This window comes from Mesoplodon mirus (genome assembly GCF_964341445.2).
Source record: "Mesoplodon mirus genome assembly, chromosome: 1".
NCBI lineage: Eukaryota > Metazoa > Chordata > Mammalia > Artiodactyla > Ziphiidae > Mesoplodon > Mesoplodon mirus.
The window spans coordinates 59,491,972-59,514,303 of NC_138976.1; the positions used below are offsets into that span (position 1 = coordinate 59,491,972).

At 39.2% G+C, this 22,332-nt stretch overlaps 1 protein-coding gene and 1 long non-coding RNA gene across 4 annotated transcripts in view; one reads left to right on the plus strand and one right to left on the minus strand.

The window, feature by feature from the left end:
• Nucleotides 1-3,984, minus strand: part of ADAMTSL1 (ADAMTS like 1) — a 473,180-nt gene extending 469,196 nt beyond the window's left edge. For all 3 annotated transcript variants that reach the window (XM_082612434.1, XM_082612433.1, XM_082612435.1), the window contains exon 1: nucleotides 3,800-3,984. In XM_082612434.1, coding sequence (XP_082468560.1) covers nucleotides 3,800-3,862 — 63 coding nt within the window. In that variant the 5' untranslated portion in view covers nucleotides 3,863-3,984. The remainder of the gene's footprint in view (nucleotides 1-3,799) is intronic.
• Nucleotides 3,985-4,096: 112 nt separating this feature from the next.
• LOC309799398 overlaps nucleotides 4,097-22,332 on the plus strand; it is a 31,830-nt gene continuing 13,594 nt past the window's right edge. The window contains exons 1-2 of the long non-coding RNA XR_014293271.1: nucleotides 4,097-4,273; nucleotides 6,305-6,506. This is a non-coding gene — a long non-coding RNA (uncharacterized lncRNA). The remainder of the gene's footprint in view (nucleotides 4,274-6,304; nucleotides 6,507-22,332) is intronic.

Sequence of the window (22,332 nt, forward strand, 5' to 3'; positions counted from 1 at the left end):
ATTTTATTCATACATATTGGTAAAGGGGAACCAACATGTATTAACACTCCTATAAATGCACAAACACATGTATTTATTCATTCTTTCTTTCAAAAGTCTTTAATATATCCACAGAGTCTTTCAAGGAAAAACTTGCCTGGTGTAACAGGATTCTTTTGTAGTTCACTAGTGACTACTATTGGACGTACTTCCCTCAACTTATATGAAGCCATAGAACTGGTTCACGTGAAAATAATAACGGGGGCCAGAAAGTCGTCCTGAAACAGACTGAAATGCCAAAAACAGGAGAAAATAAAAATGTAGCTGACCATGTCTAGACAAAAAAGTCACAAAAACATGAAGTAAATAAAGTTTAAAGAAATGCCTCACTACGTTCTCCAGATTTACATGAAATATCCTTAAGCTTGACTTAAAGACAATGTAGGCATAAGAGTAAGAAATAGACGTAAACAGTTATAGAAAGGTGTTTGTGCATGCACATGGACGGAGACACACACACACTTATTGGAGCAGGCCACAGTCTGCTGTAAATAAGGGATTTAACATTCATTCCACAAGTTAATGGTGCTTCTCGCCATCCAAGATAGATCCACTTAGATAATAGTGGAGGAGAGTGCCAGAGCGACCAAAGGAATGGGCTATTGTGTCTGACTAGTTTCCATGTATAAATTAGTACAGAGAAGAAAAAGAAATTCAACAGAAAAACACATGTACTTTATTATAATTCTGAGTGCTACCCTTGCAACTGCCACAATAGCAGGCAAAACAGCTTAAAACCACTTAAAAGAAACAAAAAGCAAATGCAAATTTGATTAAATGCTTTTCTGACAAGAAGTGATTTGACTTCAAGTTTGGATGGACACATATGTCAATGGCCGGTCATGGTTTTTGCCACATTCCTTTTGAGCTAAACAATTGGGACAAAGGAGGGAGAAGGGAAAAGGGGAGCAGGGTGGGGAGATGGGGAAGGTTGGGTTATGTGGCTTACTTTGACCTGAATATCAGAATAAAATCTCTTGCTCAGCACTACTGTCCTACTGTGTCCAGAGTAAAAAAGAGAAGTCTATGATGTTTGAGCTTTGCATGAAAATGTGGGTGGTGACCAAAAATAGATATAAAAGACACAGGGACTTCATTGTCTCAGGAGTAATGCTCCAGTGGGAAAGGGTTTTGGTAAAACTGAGGGTGAACAGCATACAATATTTGTATACACTCAAGAACCAAGTCATGATACAGACGATTCTGCTATCAGTGATATGAAGGCTGTTTTGAAGTAGAAACTGGACTTTGCCACGAAACAAACAGGCTGTTTTCCTAGCAAGTAAAAAGGAATCTTTAAAAATTGCTTAAATTAATTCTAAGAGTAGACAGACTCTTATAATGTATAAAACAATTATAGGAAAAACAAGCCACCCAGTTCAATTTCCTGATCCAGACAAAAGGTTGAGGTGAAAATGTCACACTTCCGGTTCTAAGTCAACTACTGATCAGGCTACAGGCCACTTTCTCTTGGGCCAATAATTTACTTTTGGCTCAAAAGCTAAATGGGACAGTGAATGACAAGTGTGACAAGTGCCCTTAATGTTGCACACATCTTTATTGGCCAAGATGAGGCAAAAAGCCTAAATACCTCCAACAAAGACTACAGACCAACCTGTGTCATTGCTTCCATCATGGCTAAACATTTCACAACCACAGTACAAAGCAAACAAGTTATTTTCTCTCCATTATTTCACCTTTGAGTTCAAATATAAGCTTATTTCCTTATCTGTAGAATGGGTTTAAAGATGCCTTATTTGCAAGGTTATCGTGAGGATTCACTGTAATGCTTTTCAAACAACTGGCCTCATGTTTGACACATTCAGACATGCGATACATGGCAGGTACTACTAACGCTGTTATTACTCTGCACAGGGGTGTATTCTTGGCACTCACCAGGCAGTTCTTTCTTTTCTAGCCTAACTCTCAGAATCCAAATTCATTTAAATACAGGTATAAAGCAAACCCGGGTCTTATTTTCTTTTATCCTCATGATACAATTATTGTCATTTAAACAAAATGCTTTATGTTTCAAATCTGAAATAAGCAAACACTCCTTTTTATCCATATAAGCGTCATTATATGTTCAAATACATATATGAATATTCAAGATATCAAAGAGAAATATAATGCAATTTACCAAGTGGGTAGCAAAACAATCTATTCCTGAATGGAAAAGTTTTTCCAAAGTATAATGAGATCATACTTCATTATGAAGATACCAGAAAAGTACTATGTACTGGTAATTTGCTTCATGATGTAATTAAATGCGAAAATAACCCCTGCTTTTAAAAAAATACAAAGAGGGAAAGACGAGGCAAACCAATGGCGTGTATATAAGTAACACGTCCCATATGGAAAAAATGAGACACCTTTCATAAATTGCTTGTCCCACTAGTCATAAAGCACACCTAAACATTCTGCTTTTTATATTCCTCAGAACAGCTAAAAACGTACAGTCCATTCATGCTGAAAGTTCAGTTTGCATTTAAATTTCTATGAGAACTTGAAAATATACTTCTATATTTACAGCTTTTGCAATGCAGCATTATGACTTCTTGGCTACAATGATGCAAATCAGAAGTGGAATTGTTAACATATTTAATCACTCTCTGATGATGAGCCTTCTTGGAGTTTTAAAATTTGTGCTTAAATAGCTTGCTCCCCTTGTTCAAAATTATAGTGCAGATCAAATTTGTCAGAGTCTAATCAGGAAAAACATCCCTTCATCTTCGACGAGTCAATGCAATCTATACGTGCGTGGCATTTTTCCCTTTTTCCCTTCTTGCCTGGTTACCTTCTGAGGAAGGGCTGGCTCTCCAGAAACGCAACAGGGAGAGCTACGAGCACGTTTGTTTGGACTCAGTGTGTGCAAATTTTGGAATCAAACCTTCAGATGAGGTTTACGAAGCTGCCTGCCCAGAACACTCTGGTTTTAAAAAAATGTGCATTGCTATTAATATTTTGAGTGTAGATTTTTTTTGGACAGTAAAGGTTCATTTTCTGCCCATAAAACCAAGTATGAGTCACAACGGAACATTTACTTCGAGTCAAAAATGCAGTGTGTGCTGACGTTCCAGAGCAGAGCATCTTATCACTGTGACTGTGGAAAGAAGCTGCACAAAAAGTCAGCACTTTCTTCTTCTTCAAAAGCACATCTGAGATCAAAGACCATAATCCTCAATTCATAAATACTAGCATTAACTTGTATCCGCAGATGACTTGCCGTAATTATGAGCTATAATCTGGGTTGGCCACAGAGAGGCTTTCATTCCCTCTTTTACCTGTTTCCCTAGCACATGTGCACCGAGGAAGGAGGACCCATAAAAGGTAGTGGGGGAAAGCCCCTCACAGCCCATCCTTCAAAAATATTCCAGGAACACTTCAGTGAGTGAGTTTGATTTCAGGACATCTGTTACCTAAATTCCAAGCATGCACACCACCATTTATACAGCCCTCAGCTCACAAACTCCATGCAGTATGTCCCAAAGTTCATGTCTCAGTACGTCTCAGTATTCCTAGTTACCTCTAACTAATCCCACAAAGTCTTGCAGACTTTATTTTGCTTGGGAAGTTGGGGTTAAAATTCTGCAAGAAGCCGTTTTTTTTTTTTTTTTTAATCATGTAAATTATTTTACCTGGCGTTTGAAGAGAAAGATATACACAGGCACACACACTCACATACACACACGTACACACCACCACAACAGCACCCAGACTAAATGGCCATCACGATGTATTGAAATGAAAAGGCATTTACCAGGAGCAGGAAAGCCAGAAAGAGGAGCGGTGTGCCAGGAGTTGCCCGACGGCAGCATTCCATGCTTGGATCCTTGCCGGAATCCGAATCGGACACTGAATAAGCTGCTAAGTGCTCCTCTGCCTGCTGTCACATCCAGTACTGGTGCTAACACTCCAGTCCTGCCTATCCGCTTCCATCAGCCCCGCTCACATTTCCTGACTGAGGGGTGGGTGGGTGGGTGGATGGGTGGGGGGTAAGCTGAATGGAATCTCTCTCGGAGCCGGCAGCCAGCCAATCAGGCTCCTGCTAATCAGACATGCTGAATAACAAAGCCAGGGGGACAGAGAAAGTGTAACAGTGCGAGCGAGAAAGGGAGGAAAGGACGAAAAAGAAAGGAGAGCGGAGGAGCGTGCGCAGCAGAACCAGAAGAGAAATGCAAACATTGCAGAATTGCAAAAGATGAAGCAGAGCCCTGTGCTGTTAACTAACCTGGTTAGTTCTTTGTGAGATACATTTCTATTTGCCGTTTGCTTGTGCTGGTGCCTGTTGCTTTGTAAAGTACAGTAGCTCCCTGTGACTCTGTATTGTTCCATTCAGGAGAGAAACTTAATCCCTGTCAATATATAACATATGCCATAAAGGGAAAGAACCACAGACAAAAACTGACTTAATGTGCCCTTTAAACGTGTTCTGTACAACTGCTTTATGCCTCTTCCATAAAGTTCCTCTTTATTTTCCCCCCTGACTTAGAAAAGGGAGACTGTATAAAATTGTGAAAGTTCCTCACTAAGCCTAAATAGAGGCATAAGTTACTTTGTGTAGTAATGACTTGATTTGAAGGAGAAGAATAAAAGCAGGTTACTTCTTTGTAAAGTGACAATTTAAAATAGCCCAGGTTTACTAAAGCTCAAGGCAAAATTAGAAATTTAGATCCCCTGTTTAAAAAGAAGCCCTTAGCAAAGCCTCTTGAGATGTGTGGGGCTGAAATTCGGGGCTGAGGAACAGCCTGGTCTTGACACAGTGCCAACTCTCAACTATCGGCTTTAGCAGGAGGGAAAGAAAGGGTGAATTAATTCCTCAGTTAATCCCTAAACCTTCTAACCAACAGTTTCAGCCTTCTCCTTATCCACGTCCTTTATCAGAGCTGCTATAATATAGCAGAAAAGGCTGGAGGGAGTTTTACCTCCTTTTCCTTCTACTGTTGCAAGAGGTTGGACGAGGAGATGACCATCCCCATCCAGTCCAGCCGTGGAGGAAGTACTGATGACCAGTGAAATGATGACGGGGCCAGGCCAGCAACAGCAAAGAGAAGGTCAGGAAGCTTCTGAGTCTGGTTAAACCACCAGCAAGCAAGATTGAATTCTAATAGAGGGGGATTTTATTATAGTTTTAGAAAAGTATCAAGTGTCAAACAAGGATGTCTTTCACCTTATCTGTTAAGGAAATCATTGAACTTTTGAAAGAATGAAATAGCGAAATTGGCCTTACATTTCCATAGGGGTGTCACCAGAAAATTCTTCCTTTGTAGATCTCCTGGTAGCCCAGAAATATACAGGGTGAAGGTAGAAGACATTTAGAATTAAGGTTCTTTCCTTTCATTGGTAAAAAAAAAAATACTGACAAGAGGCATGAAACGCTCAAATATGGAAAACCTGATCAAGCCATAACAGGCATGTGAATACAGGCAGGTCTGCTTCTATACATACCTGAAGTGCTGCTTCTCAAAAAGGTGGAGAAAAGCAGGTTGTTCAACTTCAGGTTACGTACTTCATATGGAATATCAATGAAAGACAGAAGAGCTTTAAAAATCCCATTTTCAACCTATTAGGAAAGTCAGGGCATATAAGGATCCACCTTTTCCCCCACCTAGAAAGATGGATAGTACAAATCCACAACAAAGAGGTCCTATTCTTAAAGTATGCTTTTCCCATTCAGAAAGATTAGTTTTACAAATCTCTCAAAAACTAGGTAATGCTCACAAGCTAAAGAGTATTCATGAGGAGATGTAAAAATGCTTGACTGGCATTATCTGAAATCCTCATCATATTAAAAATGGCTTGATTCAAATAAACTTTCACTCATAAGCTGGGTTATATATCTCTCTTTTACACACTGGAACTTTCTGCTATGGGTTTTCTTCTTCTATCAGTGGCATTGGCTAAAGAGTTTCAACTCGTTCTAAAAAATGGAATATTTTATCTAATACCACTTCCTCCCTCTTCACACATAAACATCATTCATCAGGAGGACCCAAAGGGAAGAACAGGTGGTGGGAAAAGGAAGAGTAGCAAGAATGATTATGATACAGTACCATTTGTAGCAGAATAGATAACAAATTGCCATGGTCAGAGAATCATCGGTAGCCGCTTCTATGCTAGTCTAGATTCCTTCCTGCTTTGGAAATAATCACTGGCTAGATATTTTGAGTCAGAGGTTTCTGCCTTGGAGGCTTGATGAACATGTCAATATCCAGCAAGATAGTCACCTTAATGAAGTCACTGAATAGTATATTTTTAATTCAAGCCCTCAGCCATATGTTGAATGCTCAGAGGACGCCTGCCACAATGTGTCAAGCTTCTGGTCCCTTTGTGAGTAGCGTTTCCCTTCCAGAGAAATGAGGAAAAGGAACTGTACAGTCAAGCATTATACCCTGCAGTGCAAACTCCCTGCTGGCTGTAATTTCAGAAAAAGAAGAACAGAATCAAGTTGCATTATGGTGATTGGGGTAAGTTTGGGCGATGAGCTAATTCTGATAAATTTCCAACGTTTATGCACTCTCCTTAAAGTTTACAAAATGATTTTATACCCACAATCTCATTTGACTTTTTTGACTACTTGCGAAGTTGGCTAAGTACTCACCCAATTTTCTATATTTGGAAACTGAGGCTCAGAAAAGTTAAGTGACTTACCTTGGGCCTCACTGGTTAGAAATGGCCTTTGAATAGGGTCTTCTGACTCTAAATCACTTTCATCTCATATACATATAAGTAAATATATATGTATATATGTATATATGTATGTACATGTAGGTATGTATGTGTATACATGTGTGTGTGTATGCAGATGTTGACAGTGGTGTCCTACTGGTTGGAGGGGGATGTTTACAGTAAAGGCAAAAGAACAGAAGGCAGGCTACCCAGGTTTTATGGTGGGTATATGTTACCTGACAATGGAAAGTATCTTATTTTAGTCTACAACTCCTTTGTCTCCCATCTTTGTCGTTTCTAAAACCGTTTTCAGTGCCAAGGAAAAATAATATAAAAGCCTAGGTAATCGAGATCCATACTAGCAGCAGCCTGGGAAGGGCCTCTTAGGGCATCTGAGCAGGGTGTTGGCCACGTTCCTTTTTTCCTCTCCAGGTATCTAAATGAAAGCCGTCTGCCAGTGTCTGAGCACTGGCAGCTGCCGCCGCAGCAGCAGTGGTGGCGGCCCCAGCTGCTGTAATACTGGTTACGGGTCCCCTGCACAATATATTAGGTGAAATGAAAGCAGAAGCAAGAGAGAGAGTATCAGAGCTGTCTGAAGCATCATTCCAAATGGTATGGATTTAACAATACTTAATTTAAAAAACACCAGCTTGGACAGGAGCAAGCTGTTAACATTCAGTGTGCTTTATGGCAGGAAAGAGTGAGCTCAACTCTCGGAATTTCTCTCCCTGGGGACAGGGCCTTACAGTGTTCACTCCGGAGCCACTTGTCTCTTCCTGAGGCTGGGCCTTCTCGCTTGGCCCTCTAGTTGCAGTGACTGTTGTCAAGACAGGGCAGAGGGTCTTCTGGAAAGAACTCGGGGTGGGAAGTGATGGCGAGCTGGGTAGGGCCTCATCTCCCCTCTTGAAGGAGGTGGCTATGGCAGCACCCAAGTCTTACTATCCTCACAGGCATGTGTGGAAGTGGTTTGATTTCCCTGGCTAATTCTGAAAATTAAAGAGAGAAGAAACAGAGTGAGGATGAATGAGATCAAGCTACTGGAAGCCGACTGCTAGTCTCAGGAGCTGAGCTGGAATTTGAGCAGGGGTCTGTACGATTCACCTAATAGCCATTTAACACCCAAGCAACTGGAACATTCGTTACCATTTTCAAATCATCTTTCACACGTGACCTAATGTGATATGAACAGAAACTCTACCAGGTAGAGAAGGATTACTATCCTCAATTTATAGATGGGGAAACTGGTGCCCTTCTTGATAAGTGGGTTCATCATAGTTACTTATTAGCAGGTGGGAAATTGGAGCTCTATCTAAGGTTGTTTGACTTTCCTCTGGACAACCCTGTGAGAAGTTGATGAAAACAGCTACATTTATTGAGAGTCTCCCACATGCCAGGCACTGTTCTAAGTACTTTCTATTTATTATTTCACGTAATCCTCACAAAAACCCTATGAATAGGTACACATTATCCTCATATGAATGTTATTTCAGGTAGATTAGCTGTCAACATTCATCATCCAGTGCCTTCTTGAAACGCAGAGGCCTGAAACCTAGAAACTACATTCCCCAGACTCCCTTGCAGTTAGCATACTGGATGCAATTTTTTAAAAAAAGGCAAAACATCTATACAATTTGAGGAGAAACCAGAGTATATGGCTGCAATTTAGATCTGGCCACTCGGAAGCACTCCCGTTAAGATTTGGAAGGCAGAAGTGAGGCAGAGACCACGCTTTGCTCTCTGTACTTGTAAAAATGGCTACAGAGCAATGTGGCTTGCCTGCAACCATGCTAATCGGTCATTACTTTTGTGGGTGTCCAGAGGCAGGCCCGGGACATGCAGTTTTTTAGCTGGATCAGAGAAGGGGGTGTGCAGCCCTTGCATTTCCACTGAGCAGGTGACTTCCTGGCTATGGAAGAGGCAGCAGCTCCCTTGGTAATCTTCAACTGCACAGTAGCACGAGAATCTTCAGAAAGCTCAAACTAGTCTTTTTCACTGACAATTCCAATTTTCTGTGAGTTAACTAATACCTTATAACACTTTCTGCTTAAATTAGCAAGAGTAAATTCTGTTCTCTTTACAGAAACCTTGACCGATTCTTTACCAGAGGAGAAAACTGAGGCATGGAGAATTAAATTACTTGTCAAGATCATATACCCAGAGAGGGGAAGGCCCAAGATCTGAACCCAGGTCATCTGTGTTCATAACCACTAGACAGCACTGCCTCTTTGTAGAGCAAAGGGCCACAGGAGTTCAGAGAAGGGAGAGGTCATTGCTGGTCTGAGGACTCAGTGAGGAGTAAGAATCCAAATGGAAAAAAATGGAAATTGAAAAGACCTTGAGATCTATGGAGACTTTTAGGGATGCAAAGAAAAAGGGAAAGGCTGTGCAAGTGAAGAGAACACAGTAAACAGAGAGAAAGCAGGGACATAGGAGACCCATGCTTGACTCACGCTGACCCACTATTTTAGGCTGCTTATAGGGTAAAGATACGTTTTTTAAATTCTTTGTCCGATAGTCTCAGATCCCATACTCAGTGATCTCCCCCTATGAAGTGTCTAGCACTGCATATGACATATGGAAGGCATGCAACAAAATTTAAAATTTGATTTGACTCATCTCTCGCTTCCTGAAGCACTGGGAGCCTCTGCTTACCTCTCTTCCTATTGTCTACAAGGCTTAATTCAGGGCTTCTCACACTGTAGGGACTTGGTTAGAATCTGTGACCCTGGCCAGCAGCAGAGAAGAACTCTGGTGGCTGCTTTGTGGAGGGGAAAGAACCCAGATTTTGGAGCCAGACGGTCCCAGCTGTCCTAGTTACTACCAGCAGGGCTCTAAGGAAATAAATTGCTGAAAGTCCCTGAACCCGCTTTTTTGTGTGTTTGGTTTTTGTTTTAAGCTGTTAAATGATGAGACTACCTGTTCAGGACTGCAGGGCTGTTGTGGGCAGTGGAGCGAGGGGTTTGCAGAGTCTGGCTCAGAGCTTGGTACTAAATAAGAAATCGATAAATCTTTACCAAGTTAGGTGGTGGCTATATGAGTACCCATTGTACATGTCTTTCAACTATTCTGTGTGCTTGAAAATTCTAATAAAATTCTGGGATAAAATCATTAACATAATTTAGATTCTAATTCTAGGATACCCTCCTCCCTGGAAAAAATAAATAAATAAACAAGCAAGCAAACTGATTAACAGAGCACTGAACTGCATTGGGAGGATAGAATTATTCATCACCTTCAAACTGGTGGTTCTTGTTCTTCCTTTTTCTACATTGCTGGGGGTACATCATGGATCTCAGAGACTTGTTATTGAATTAGAGTCAACAAAACACTTATTAAGCACCTATTGTGTGCAAGGCATGATAAATAGAGAATTCTGGCAACAGACAAACTGTCTTTCATAGCCTTTTTGACATAGAGAGACATCAGTTTAATCTTTAAGGTTTGAATTATGGTTGTAATTGTCACATATTAAACCCAAGTGTAATATATAAATCCAAGGCCCTTGATTCTTAGTTCAGTACTATTTCCATGACATCATCCTCTACAGATAAAATAATTATCCCAGAGCCAGACAAGAGGTGAAGGGGTGTGAACAGATTTATAGACAATATAGAGACAGCAGGATAAAAATGCAAAAGCCAAATTCCTCAGCCTGGCATTCAAGGACCTCCCTGATCTGCTTCCTGTCCCAGGATAATAGAAAGTCATGCTCCAGACCAATTGAAATACCTGATTTACTCCAATACTCCAAATCCTCCCACTTCTGTATATTTGTTCATCCTGTCCCTTCTGCCTGGAAGATCCTTCCTCCCACCTCTGCTTCTCTAAAAATCCTTTTTATTCTTTAAGGTGTAGACAATGTCAGCTCCTCCACAAAGCCTTGTACATAATGGGCGTTAGATAAATATTTGTTAAATTAATACAGGCATTAATTAACATATGCTATGTCTACAGATACAGTAGCAGGAAAAAAGAAAAAGAAGAGGAAGAAAAGCAAGCAGAATTACAAAAGAAAAGAAAATATAGTCTCTAAAATCTAAGGGAAAATGTAGATGACATTTGAAATAAAATTTGAATTTCAGAGCAGCAATTAAACTATGGAAAATCATAGAACTCTTCCTCTAAAATAAAACAGATCATTGTGCAGCCTTCAATTTTATTCCTATTATATAGCTTGCTGACACCACCTAGATGCATAGTTTCTCTGTTAAGTTACAAAGATTATCTCCTATCACAATGATAAATACTGTCAAAGAAATATCCAAAACTATCATATAGTGAAATACAAAAAAGAGCCTCTAACTGAAAATAATTTATAATACAGTTTATTTTTTAAGTTTCTGAAAAGGACATGAGGTTTGTGGGTAAAACTGGATGTTTTATCTTTCCTACTTGAAAATGTGGTAGGCCTTTCTTTGGAAGACTTTCATGAGGAATATGGAACTTGGTAAGCATGGCCAAAGGAGAGAAAAAAAAAGGATAACAACATAGAGAATTGAATACAAGCCAACATCAACAAAAACATGACTAAAATGCAGGTGTCCTGAGGGGAAAATAAGAGGTGTGATTGGCAGAAGCAGGTAAAAGAGTTCAGAGATTTATCTTTTTCACATGTGCATTTCCTAGAAGTTAAAATCTAATATTGGTTTCCCAGCACAGAAACTAGTAGTTGTGGAAAGTATAGGGTTCCAAGGCTAAAGGGGAAAAACGCCCCTCCTTAGACATGATTGTAGAGTGGAAGCCAATCACAAAAGCCTTTGGGAGCAGCTGGAAGGGACACAGTCCTAGCCTGGAGGTATGTTTGCATTTAAGGCCAGAGAGCGAAGGAGGGAAATTTGCTACATGTCACTTGACAATACTCTGAGGAGTAATGCCAGTGGGGGCACATCTAGGATGTACAAAATAAAGAGGCAGCAAGGTCCAAGGTACACGACTATGCAGGTTTTGTCACGGTCTGCTCTAGAGAGGTACATTATAATCAAAATGGTCACACAGTCCTAGTTTGGGGTTTTGGTGTTTGGTTACATGTCTTTCCTTTGCCCCCCCAGCTCTCCTTCTGTGCCCCCCTCACTTTCTATCAGTTGGACTGGGATAGAAACACTCTTGTCGGGGACTTCCCTAGTGGAGCAGCGGTTAAGAATCTGCCTTCCAATGCAGGGACACGGGTTCGAGCCCTGGTCCAGGAAGATCCCACATGCCGCGGAGCAACTAAGCCCGTGTGCCACAACTACTGAGCCTGCGCTCTAGAGCCCGCAAGCCACAACTACTGAAGCCCGCATACCTAGAGCCCGTGCTCCGCAACAAGAGAAGCCACTGCAATGGGAAGCCCGCACACCACAACAAAGAGTAGCCCCTGCTCGCCGCAACTAGAGAAAGCCTGCGCGCAGCAACAAATGGATTAAGAAGGTGTGGCACATATATACAATGGAATATTACTCAGCCATAAAAAGAAACGAAATTGAGTTATTTTTAGTGAGGTGGATGGACCTAGAGTCTGTCATACAGAGTGAAGTAAGTCAGAAAGAGAAAAACAAATACTGTATGCTAACACATATATATGGAATCTAAGAAAAAAAATAAAAATAAAAAAGGTCATGAAGTACCTAGGGGTAAGACAGGAATAAAGACACAGACCTACTAGAGAATGGACTTGAGGATATGGGGAGGGGGAAGGGTAAGCTGTGACAAAGCAAGAGAGTGGCATGGACAATATATATACTACCAAACGTAAAATAGATAGCTAGTGGGAAGCAGTCGCATAGCACAGGGAGATCAGCTAGGTGGTTTGTGACCACCTAGAGGGGTGGGATAGGGAGGGTGGGAGGGAGGGAGACGCAAGAGGGAAGAGATATGGGAACATATGTATATGTATAACTGATTCACTTTGTTATAAAGCAGAAACTAACACACCATTGTAAAGCAATTATACTCCAATAAAGATGTTAAAAAAAAAAAGACCAAACACAGGCAAAAATAAATAAATTTTAAAAAATAAATTAAAAAAAAAAGAAATGCTCTTGTCAGTAGCATTGAAAAATAGAATGGCTTTGTAAGCAGAATGTTTACTGTAATCATATGCATTTACTTCTGCTCTCATCATCTTGGTTTTTAAACTCTAGCCTGTATTTTATTTTATTTTTTTATTAAAAAAAATTTTTTTTGTGGTACGTGGGCCTCTCACTGTTGTGGCCTCTGCCGTTGCAGAGCACAGGCTCCGGACGCACAGGCTCAGCGGCCATGGCTCACAGGCCCAGCTGCTCCACGGCATGTGGGATCTTCCCGGACCGGGGCACGAACCCATGTCCCCTGCATCGGCAGGCAGACTCTCAACCATTGTGCCACCAGGGAAGCTCCTCTAGCCTGTATTTTAAAGGAAAGAATATTTTAAATAACCTATTTGTGGCAGAAATATTAAATAATATCTGTCATTCTTTTTCTGCTTTGGTAATGAATACACAGTACCACCCAGAAAAGAGACATTTCCGTGCGTCTCTTGCAGCCATGTGTGACTATGTGACAACATTCTCATTAAGGAGATGTAAATGGAGGTCTTGGGTACAAGTCCAAGTAATGTCCTTAAAGAAAAGAGCATTTCCTCCTTCACTCTTTCCTCCCTTTTGTGGTTGGAATGATGAAGTGAAGGCTGGAGCAGCCACCTTGGACTGAGATAAACTTATGTGGATGTGATGCCCCCAGAGAAAGGGTCCTGACAGCCTGACACTCTGGAATATCACAGTGCTCCTGGATTGCCTACCTCCAGACTTCTATGAGAGAATGTGTTTAATACAACAGGTACGTTTTAACACAACTTATGGAGGGTAGGACTTTGCAAAACTATCAAACAAATAGAGGCCAAGCTATACAGTATAGTCCTCTGTCAGCTTAGACCATCAGAAAGCTACAAGCCTGGCCCATTTCATACTGGTCTCTTTCAGAACTGCCTTAACAGTTCTCTGAATAAACATTATGCCCCTGGATTTGACTAACGGCTAACAGAAGTGTGTATATGTGAAATGCTCTTGTGATCTTGTAAAATTATCTAGGACAGTTTTGCCTATATAGCTCAATTATATAAGAATTCCCATGGCAAATTCTCAGCACATAATGGTCAAGTACAAAAAGCATGTCTTTGACAGGCTGGTATGTTTTATCTTTTAGTTAATGAGAGCAATGTAACTCCCTGAGTTTCCATCTTTGCTTTAGCTACTAGGAAGCTCAGAATAAAAATTTGGGCTTGGGGCTAAATCTTTCCTCAGCCTATGGTTTTATCTTTTTTTCTTGATTTTCACATTTTAAAAAATCTCATGTAAGTGGCTTGGGTTTTGTTTTGTTTTGTTTTGCACTGCAATTTTATTCTAAACAACTTTTCAATGTGTTTGGGAGCTGGCTATGCACCACTCTGAAGGAGATGGTGGAATAAGAGAGTGATTTTGTGATGATGAAAACACTGTTTTTCCTTATCCTTATGGGGACTAAACTCATTTTTGTTACCATCATGATTTATTAAGCTTTCCAAGCCTATTCTACCCTTGCTAAGGCTTACATTTTGCTATCTTTAGTTATTTGGAGGAACTTTACAGTTATTTAAGAAAACTTATTTGAACTGTATTATTCTTTCTTATATGTTACTTCCATTGGTATAATGCCATTCTAATGGAAAAATTAGTTTCCCCCAAATCAAATTTAATATCTTAGTAGAATTCATAGAACAATACTACACTTTCATTTGTAGAGGTTCTATTAATCAAATTTTAGACTTAGCTGAAGTGATTTTCTACTATTACAGATGATGCATATGGGGGAGAGGTTGGCAATGTCCCAAGTCACCTGATTTACTGGACAATGTACTATTTCCATCTGGTTCTAGTTGACTCAGTTACTCAGAGCCTCAAATTAGTGAAGCTTGGGGTCATGAGGGCACTCTTGCCATACACTATACAAATATACTACTGGTCTCAAGGAGGCTAGGAGAAAGTTAATGAATCAATTCCAAATCATCACTACAATTAAAAGAAAGAACAACAACAACAAACTACTCAAACTAGACTGTAAGCCTTGAAAGCAATGTCTGTGTGGTGTTTGTTCATTCCCAACCTTTGGCACAGCTATCTGGCACACAGTAGGAGTCGAATAAACATTTGCTGAATATATGAATTAAAAAAGCACAAGTTTGATTCCTCAAAAAATTAAACATAGAATTACTGTATGATCCAGCAATTCTAATTCTGGATATATACCCAAAACAAATGAAAACAGAGACTCAAACAGATATATGTATACCCATGTTCACAGCAGTGTTATTCACAACAGGTAAAATGTAGAAGTAACCCAAGTGTCTGTTGCTAGATGAATGGATAACTGAAATGTGCTCTTCACCACATTTACATATATACATAGAATTTACATACAATGGGATATTATTCCACCTTACAAATGAAGTTTGACACATGCTACAAAATGGATGAACCTTGAAGACATGACTGATTCCACTTATATGAGGTACCTAGAGTGGTCAAATTCACAGAGACAAGTAGATTGGGGGTTGCTGGGAGCTGGTGGTAGGGAGGAAGTGGAAAATTAATGTTTAATGGGTATAGAGTTTCAGTTGGGGAAGGTTAGAAAAATTCTGGAGATGGATGGTGGTGATGGTCACACAATAATTTGAATGTACTTAATGCCACAGGGCTGTGCTCTTAAAAAATGGCTAAAATGGTGAATTTTAGGTGATGCATATTTACAATAAAAATTTTTAAGGAAAAGAAAAAAGAATACAAAAGAAATATTAATTTACTTGTGTAAAAGCAATCCCAATGAAAGCCCTGATATGAACTCCTAATCCTTATAACTGGGACTAGGTGTGACCATGGATATGTTGAACCCTGCCTGATGACTAAATTTCCTATAGGTTAAGAAAATAAAGCGAGCACAAGCTTTACCAAAGCTACATCAAAAATGCCACCCTCACTCAAAAGGAAAGCAAATATTAGGGAAGTATTTCTCTGGACTGAGTTTTCACACATGTAGATTAGATTTGGTTCTCTCAGTTTAAATGTAAACGAGGCTGGACTCCCAGGGCCTGTGCACTCCCAGGGCCTTTGCACTCCTCCTGTTGTCTCTCGAACGTTCTCCCTCTCATTCTTCTCTGATTCAACTCCAAGGGTTCCTCACTTTCATCTTAAAAGTTCCTCAGAGAGGCCTTCTTAGATCTGTCAATCTAAATTGGCTTTTCCTGTTGTTTGTTTTCAATGCTTCTGGCACAGGACCTATTACAGTTCACAGTTATTATTCATTTGTATTTATATTTATTTGTGTGATCACAATTTTAACGTCTCTCTCTCCCTTATTAGATTGTAAGCTTCATAAGGGCAGGAACCATGCCGGTCTTGTCAACCACCACATCCTAGTATCTAGTACAGGGTTGAGCACATAAGTAAGTGTTCAATAAGTTCTTGTTGAATAAATAAATTTATTTCTAAACAAAAGTCTTCAAAGGCATTGGTGCCACTCGATTTCTTAAGCTGAGTAATGGATAATAGGCACTTTTAAAATACTTTATACACATATACATGTATTAATTTATATCTATATTATGTATACCTTAAACATACACAGACTTTTTATATATGCGTGCATTTATAAATTTACTTTATTTTATTTATTTCTTTATCTTTACATTTATTTCCCAACTGTTAATCAATGGGCCAAGGAAGTTGAGTGTAATTTCCTTGTGTCTACTCCCTTCCCTGCCTGCTATCTCAAAGACCATTATTGTGGTTCAGCATCTTATTCTAGTTCTCCCTTCTCCCAGTCCTGAGGTCTGTGTTTGACAGGTTAAGACAAGTAGCTCATTGCTTTGCAAATGAATGCAATTTCATTTCTTCTTTCATTCTGGGATACCAGTTTAATAATGATACTGGTTGGGTAGATTAATAAAAAGGCAAGGGAAATTCCTCTACTTCTACCTTATATATGGACAAAAATGATGTACTGAGCATGTCTATTAGTAATGATATAAGAACCAAAATGATACAGTTTGCTCTCCAAATCAAAGAGAAAAAGATGATGCACATTAACTATTTTTATCATAATAATATTTTTTGATATAGGTTAAGATCTGATATTAAACAAAATTTGATTCTGATATTTACTAAAATCTGCACATTTGTGTATTATGTTTCTTAGAAATAAGATTTATTTTGCTTATTCATTATGCCACTTTTTTTGGAAACACAATATTCCCTTTGAGGATGAAGTATATGAAGACTTGTTTTAAAAGTTATACTTACTAAAAATTAGATTGGAAACAAGTATTTAATTTTCCTTGTAGAATGACAATGTATGATACCTTTAAATGGCCGATATTACCACTCATAGGCCAATATAATGTTTTTAGGAAAAGTTGGCAAAAGCAATTTATGGTGCCATTTGCTTTAGGATTCTATAATTATTTCTCCTTCTTTTGGAGGGTGATTTCCATTGAAACGTGAGTTTGCTCATCAGAGACAAGGATGTCATCCACCATGTGTGTTATAGCCGAATAGGTCTGCTGTTTAGACTTCAAAGTGTTATCCTGGAGACTTCTGTGGTTGATCCAAAGTAGTATTTTCACAGGTCTGTTCAAGGAAGAGCTTACTTTTGCAAAGAATGAAAGCCATGGAAAGAAGCTGGGGGTAGCGATGGTACCCCGGTGTAAAACCTGCATGTATACCTAGTAAAATTTGGAAATTGAATTCATTCTGCTTCCTATTTCATTTTACCCCCTACTAAATCAAAGTACGACACAGGCATCACAAATTCTGCCATAAATAATTCTTCACAACCGTCTGCTTCACTTTGAGTGCCCTGGACTCTCTCCAGCCATAAAACATGGATCTACTTTTACCACTAAAGAGGATAGCTCCCCCTCGGTTAGGGCTGAAGAAGTTGAAACTAAAAAGGAGCTTGTTGTTGAAGCAGTTACTCTGCGTGCCACATCTTATACAACAAACAAACAGGGGTTTCACCGTGGAGCTAGGCAAGTCCTTGAAAATCTTGACAAGATTTACAAATAAGACACGGTGTTTATTTATTACTTTAAAAACTTTCCATTGTGCTCTCCTTGGTAATGTAATATGATGTATATTTTTGCCAAGAATAGGGTGTGGTTGCTCCGTGGCTTAGCCGATCATGAAATGTCATGCTTAAGACTTGAGTCAGAACATCAAAACAATGCAACTCTGGAAGGAGAGTGCCAACAGTCTTCCCACTTCTGCTAGATTCAACTCTATTCGAGTTGGGAGCATTAGAAGGTTTTCTCGTTACTATGTCTAGTCATGACTCCAAAAATATTCTCGGCAAAGCTGGAATTTGGTACTTGCTTGCTTGTGCATTATGAGGATATCTTCTCCCCCTGCAGCCTGATATCCTCCCACATTCCTTCTATTCCCCTCTTCCATCCTTGATTCTTTGTCAATTATTGCTGGTTAATAGTATCATTCTTGCAGGGGTTAAAATCAAATGGGGAGAATCATACTTAGGGATTGCTCTTCAAAACACCCAGCAATGTGGGCTAACAAGCTCACAACTTTTTAGATAACCCAATGAATCCAACTTCTTAAACATTCATCTCCTTAGTTCTGTTGGAGATTTGGGAATCAATTGTTTTCTTTTTTAATTTGACATAGTTCAATACTTTCCCAAGGAATCTGATGAACTAAGCCAGATTGCGGGGTGAGGTTCTCTACTCATCATAGGCCCTCGTGGTATGTAAGTTCCCTGAGTGCAGAGACTTGGTTTTTCCCATTCACTTCTGTAACTTCAGGGTCTAGAATAGTGCTTGACAGAGCTAAGGTAGTCAGTAAATATTTATTGAATTAATGAATAAAATAACTAGTGAGGTAGGGTTCAAAGTACAGCAGAGGACTTGAAGTCAAAAGGTCTAGGTCCATGCCAAGAAACTAGAGCAAATATGTCCAATAAAACACTAATAAAGTCTGTCCAATGAAATACAAAGGACACTTTGTTTATGATGTCTGATTTCCTGGATAACATAATTTGTAATATAAAAAACAAGCATTTTATATTTCACGATAATATAAGCTGCTTGAAAGCAGATACTACATTCTCAAATAATATTTGATGAATGTCTAAATAATGGAAAATCCATGCCCACAAGACTATTGTCTCAAGCAGAAGAGTGTAAGGCTTCTACAATTCAGTTATTATTTCTAGTATTTCTATAATACTAAAAAACTTAGTCCTGTGTTACTTCTTAAAACATAAAAATTCTGTTTGTTTAAAATATATCTGCACATGGCAGCAAATAACTGTTTTTTAAAATATTGTTGATAAGGGAACAAGACTCATGCTCTGAACTCCTCAGAATGGGCATGGGAATATTTTTGTCATAAAATCAAAGGGCTGGACTAGATTTGCTAAAGTCTCTTCCAGCTCTAAAATTTTATGACTCTGGATCAAAAAAAAAAAATTCACCCATGGGGAAGTAGTGTCTTTGTAACTCACTCAGAATTTTCATTGTCATTGGGCAGATACTCCTCACGATTCAGCATATTCTGGCTCAAGTCTTGTTCATAGTATGTTAAGCCTCAATAAAGTTTTTATCTTTTAAGGATGCTCTGGAAATCTTGTGAATAAGCTGAGGAGAGCCTATCATGAACCATAACTGAGTTTGAGAATTGATGCCCCAATAAAAGAAGACACCAAATGTCATGAAAGGTTAAGGCCAAACTATGTAAAGTGATCAGATCTCATGTTCAGCCCTCTGCAGAATGGTTGAAGCATTATTTTTCAACTGGGGGTAGTGATTCACTAATAAGTCATGACATCAATTTAGTGTGTAACAACCAGCATTAAATATAAAGGGAAAAAAAATAAGTCGTTCAGAGTAGAGTAGAAAATATTGAGTGTATCCCCTATAGTAAGGGTAATTATTATTTGGTGAAACTTTTATTTCAGGGGTGTGTGTGTGTATGTGTGTGTGTGTGTGTGTGTGTTTCAGTGTAGGTGTATGCATACTAGGTCACCAGGTAATATGTATTTCTTCCTGTAGGACACATTCAAAAAAGTTTGAAAACTATTGGTTTAAATGGAAACAGCCTTTTAAAGTCTCTTCAAATGCTATAATTACTTCTGTGAAATCCTGAAGATCTCATGGGCATCCTTCGCAATCACAGAAAAGAGGTAGGGTTTGAATAGAAAGGTTTCTTTCCTCAGAGGAAAGAAGTACCACACTAACCCACTGATTTTGAACACCAGAAGCCTAGGTCTCTGACCAACCTCTTCCATCTAATGGATCTGACTGGAGACACAAGTGCATCCCCTCTTTTGTCCCTGGTGGACGATGGATGTTGGCTACGCCTGAGTATAATTAAGCCTGAGTTAAAACAGAGTACAGGCCAGCCAAAGGATTTTTTTTTTTTTTTTTTGCGGTACGCGGGCCTCTCACTGTTGTGGCCTCTCCCATTGTGGAGCACAGGCCCCGGACGCGCAAGCTCAGCGGCCATGGCTCATGGGCCCAGCCGCTCCGCGGCATGTGGGATCTTCCCAGACTGGGGCACGAACCCGTGTCCCCTGCATCAGCAGGCGGACTCCCAACCACTGCACCACCAGGGAAGCCCCCAGAAATGTCTATTTTATGGATCCATTAGGTACTAAGGGAAGGGCCTCCACTTACCATCGTACAAGCTGTAAACGATGCCCCTGGAGTTCTGGAAATGGCACGCCTGAAGAGCGCAGCTTGCAACCTTGGTGGCCTGGTAAAGAGATATCATGTATCCCAAAAGGAAAATCTAGTTGACCAAGCAATCAAGAGTACCACAGATGAAATTTGCAGCAACGTGTTAGTGCAGGATTTCCAACATGGCAGGAAAAGTGTGCACCCACCCAGCTCAGGATAGTGGGTTTGTTAAGCATGAAGGCCTCTTAGGTAAAACTTTGCTACTGTCTGAGGAATAGTTATAGGCTCAATAATCTCAGAGGAGTATGGAAAACTTGAAGACTATTCAGAGGAAGTCAACAAAGATGATTAAGAATTGAATAATAGGGCCTCTGAGAAAAGGTATAGCCAAACTGGAATTACTTAGCTGAGATTATTTATCTTGGTGAAGACACATCCAAGGTGTGGCTTAATATGGCCTTCAAGAATATGAAAGGTAATTGTGACTAACTGTTCTTTATGACCTTTATGAAGAGAACAAGTTGAAATGGGAGGGCTTTTAGCTAGAGACAAGAATTTTTAGATTATAAACTATCCAAAACAGAGTGAGTTACCTAGCAAGGATTTTGGGTCTCTTTCTTTACAATAGGGGCTATTTCAACCCCTTCCACATGGATGGGTTTGGTGATCCTTGCCAAGTTCAATGTAAAATGTTGTGGGTATATGTGTACACATGTACATTTTTTTTTCTGGGAAGAGGATTGGTAACTTTTATTAGATTGGGTCCATGCCTAAAAATGCTTTAAAAAAATCGATTATATTCTCATCTGCTTGGATCAGTTGAAGAACACTTTGTCTGAAGAAGGAGAGTAGGCTAGATGCCCTTTCAGGTTTGCATAGCATCTTATAAGCTGCTTAGGAGACTTGGAGACCTGCATGCATGGCTGCTCTAAATTTTTTTTTTTAATTAATAGTTTAATGTTTGGTTTTTTAAATTACCTTTAAGTGAAAAATGCATTTAGGAATATATATAGGGATACTTGTCATAAAACTGGAGAGTAAGTGGTACTTCTCAGGAATAGTACCAACTTAAAAAAAGTTTGCAACATAGGAACAAATGGGAGAATGGTATTCTGTGGAATATTTAAAACATATGGTTTTTGTTTGTATTTCTTCCAAATGTTTGAGAAAAGTGAACAACTTGTACCTGTATACAATCGTGACTATGAATTCACTATTTTGTTTTAACAAAAAATGTATTTATAAGCAAGCAGTAAAACGCTGAAAGAAATCATAATGTTAATAAGTAGGAGGCTATCAGGTTCCATATTAAATTTCTCATACCTAAAGCTTATTTTGCAAAGAACAGTCATTTTAACTTGATGGATTAAACAGTTTTCGATATAGCATAAATGTCAGAGATCCACAAGAAGTGATTAACAAAAATCCTAATCAATCAGGGATAGAGATAATATCCACACACACCCATCCCTATGAATTATGCAAACAGGAAAAATGGCAGCATCACTGAAACAGGTGAAACGCAAAATTCTACTTTGTTCTTACCTCCATGTTTGAAGCAATAATAAAAGGTAGAAAGTTTATGAGGCCTAAAAAAACTCACGTGTGTCTTTGAAGTACATGTGGTTGATTTTGCATACATTTGCCATCATTTTTTATTTGATCATCAGTAATCATTTCTTTGTATAAAATAATTATTTTATGAAACAACGAAATCTTAAATTCTCATTCGTTCTGGCTCCATTATGTAAAATAATGGGGAATAATATACAAACTAGTAGAAAAACCGAGAATCAGAAATAATGAGAGAGAAGATGGGATTAGAACTCTCTTCTCTGGATTCTTGGTCTGGGAGCACAAAGTGTGAGCCTGAGTTGACAGAGTAACAGCAGAGAATGATAGGTACATATACTCCTAGGGCATATTTGACACATTTGCAGCAAACCTTT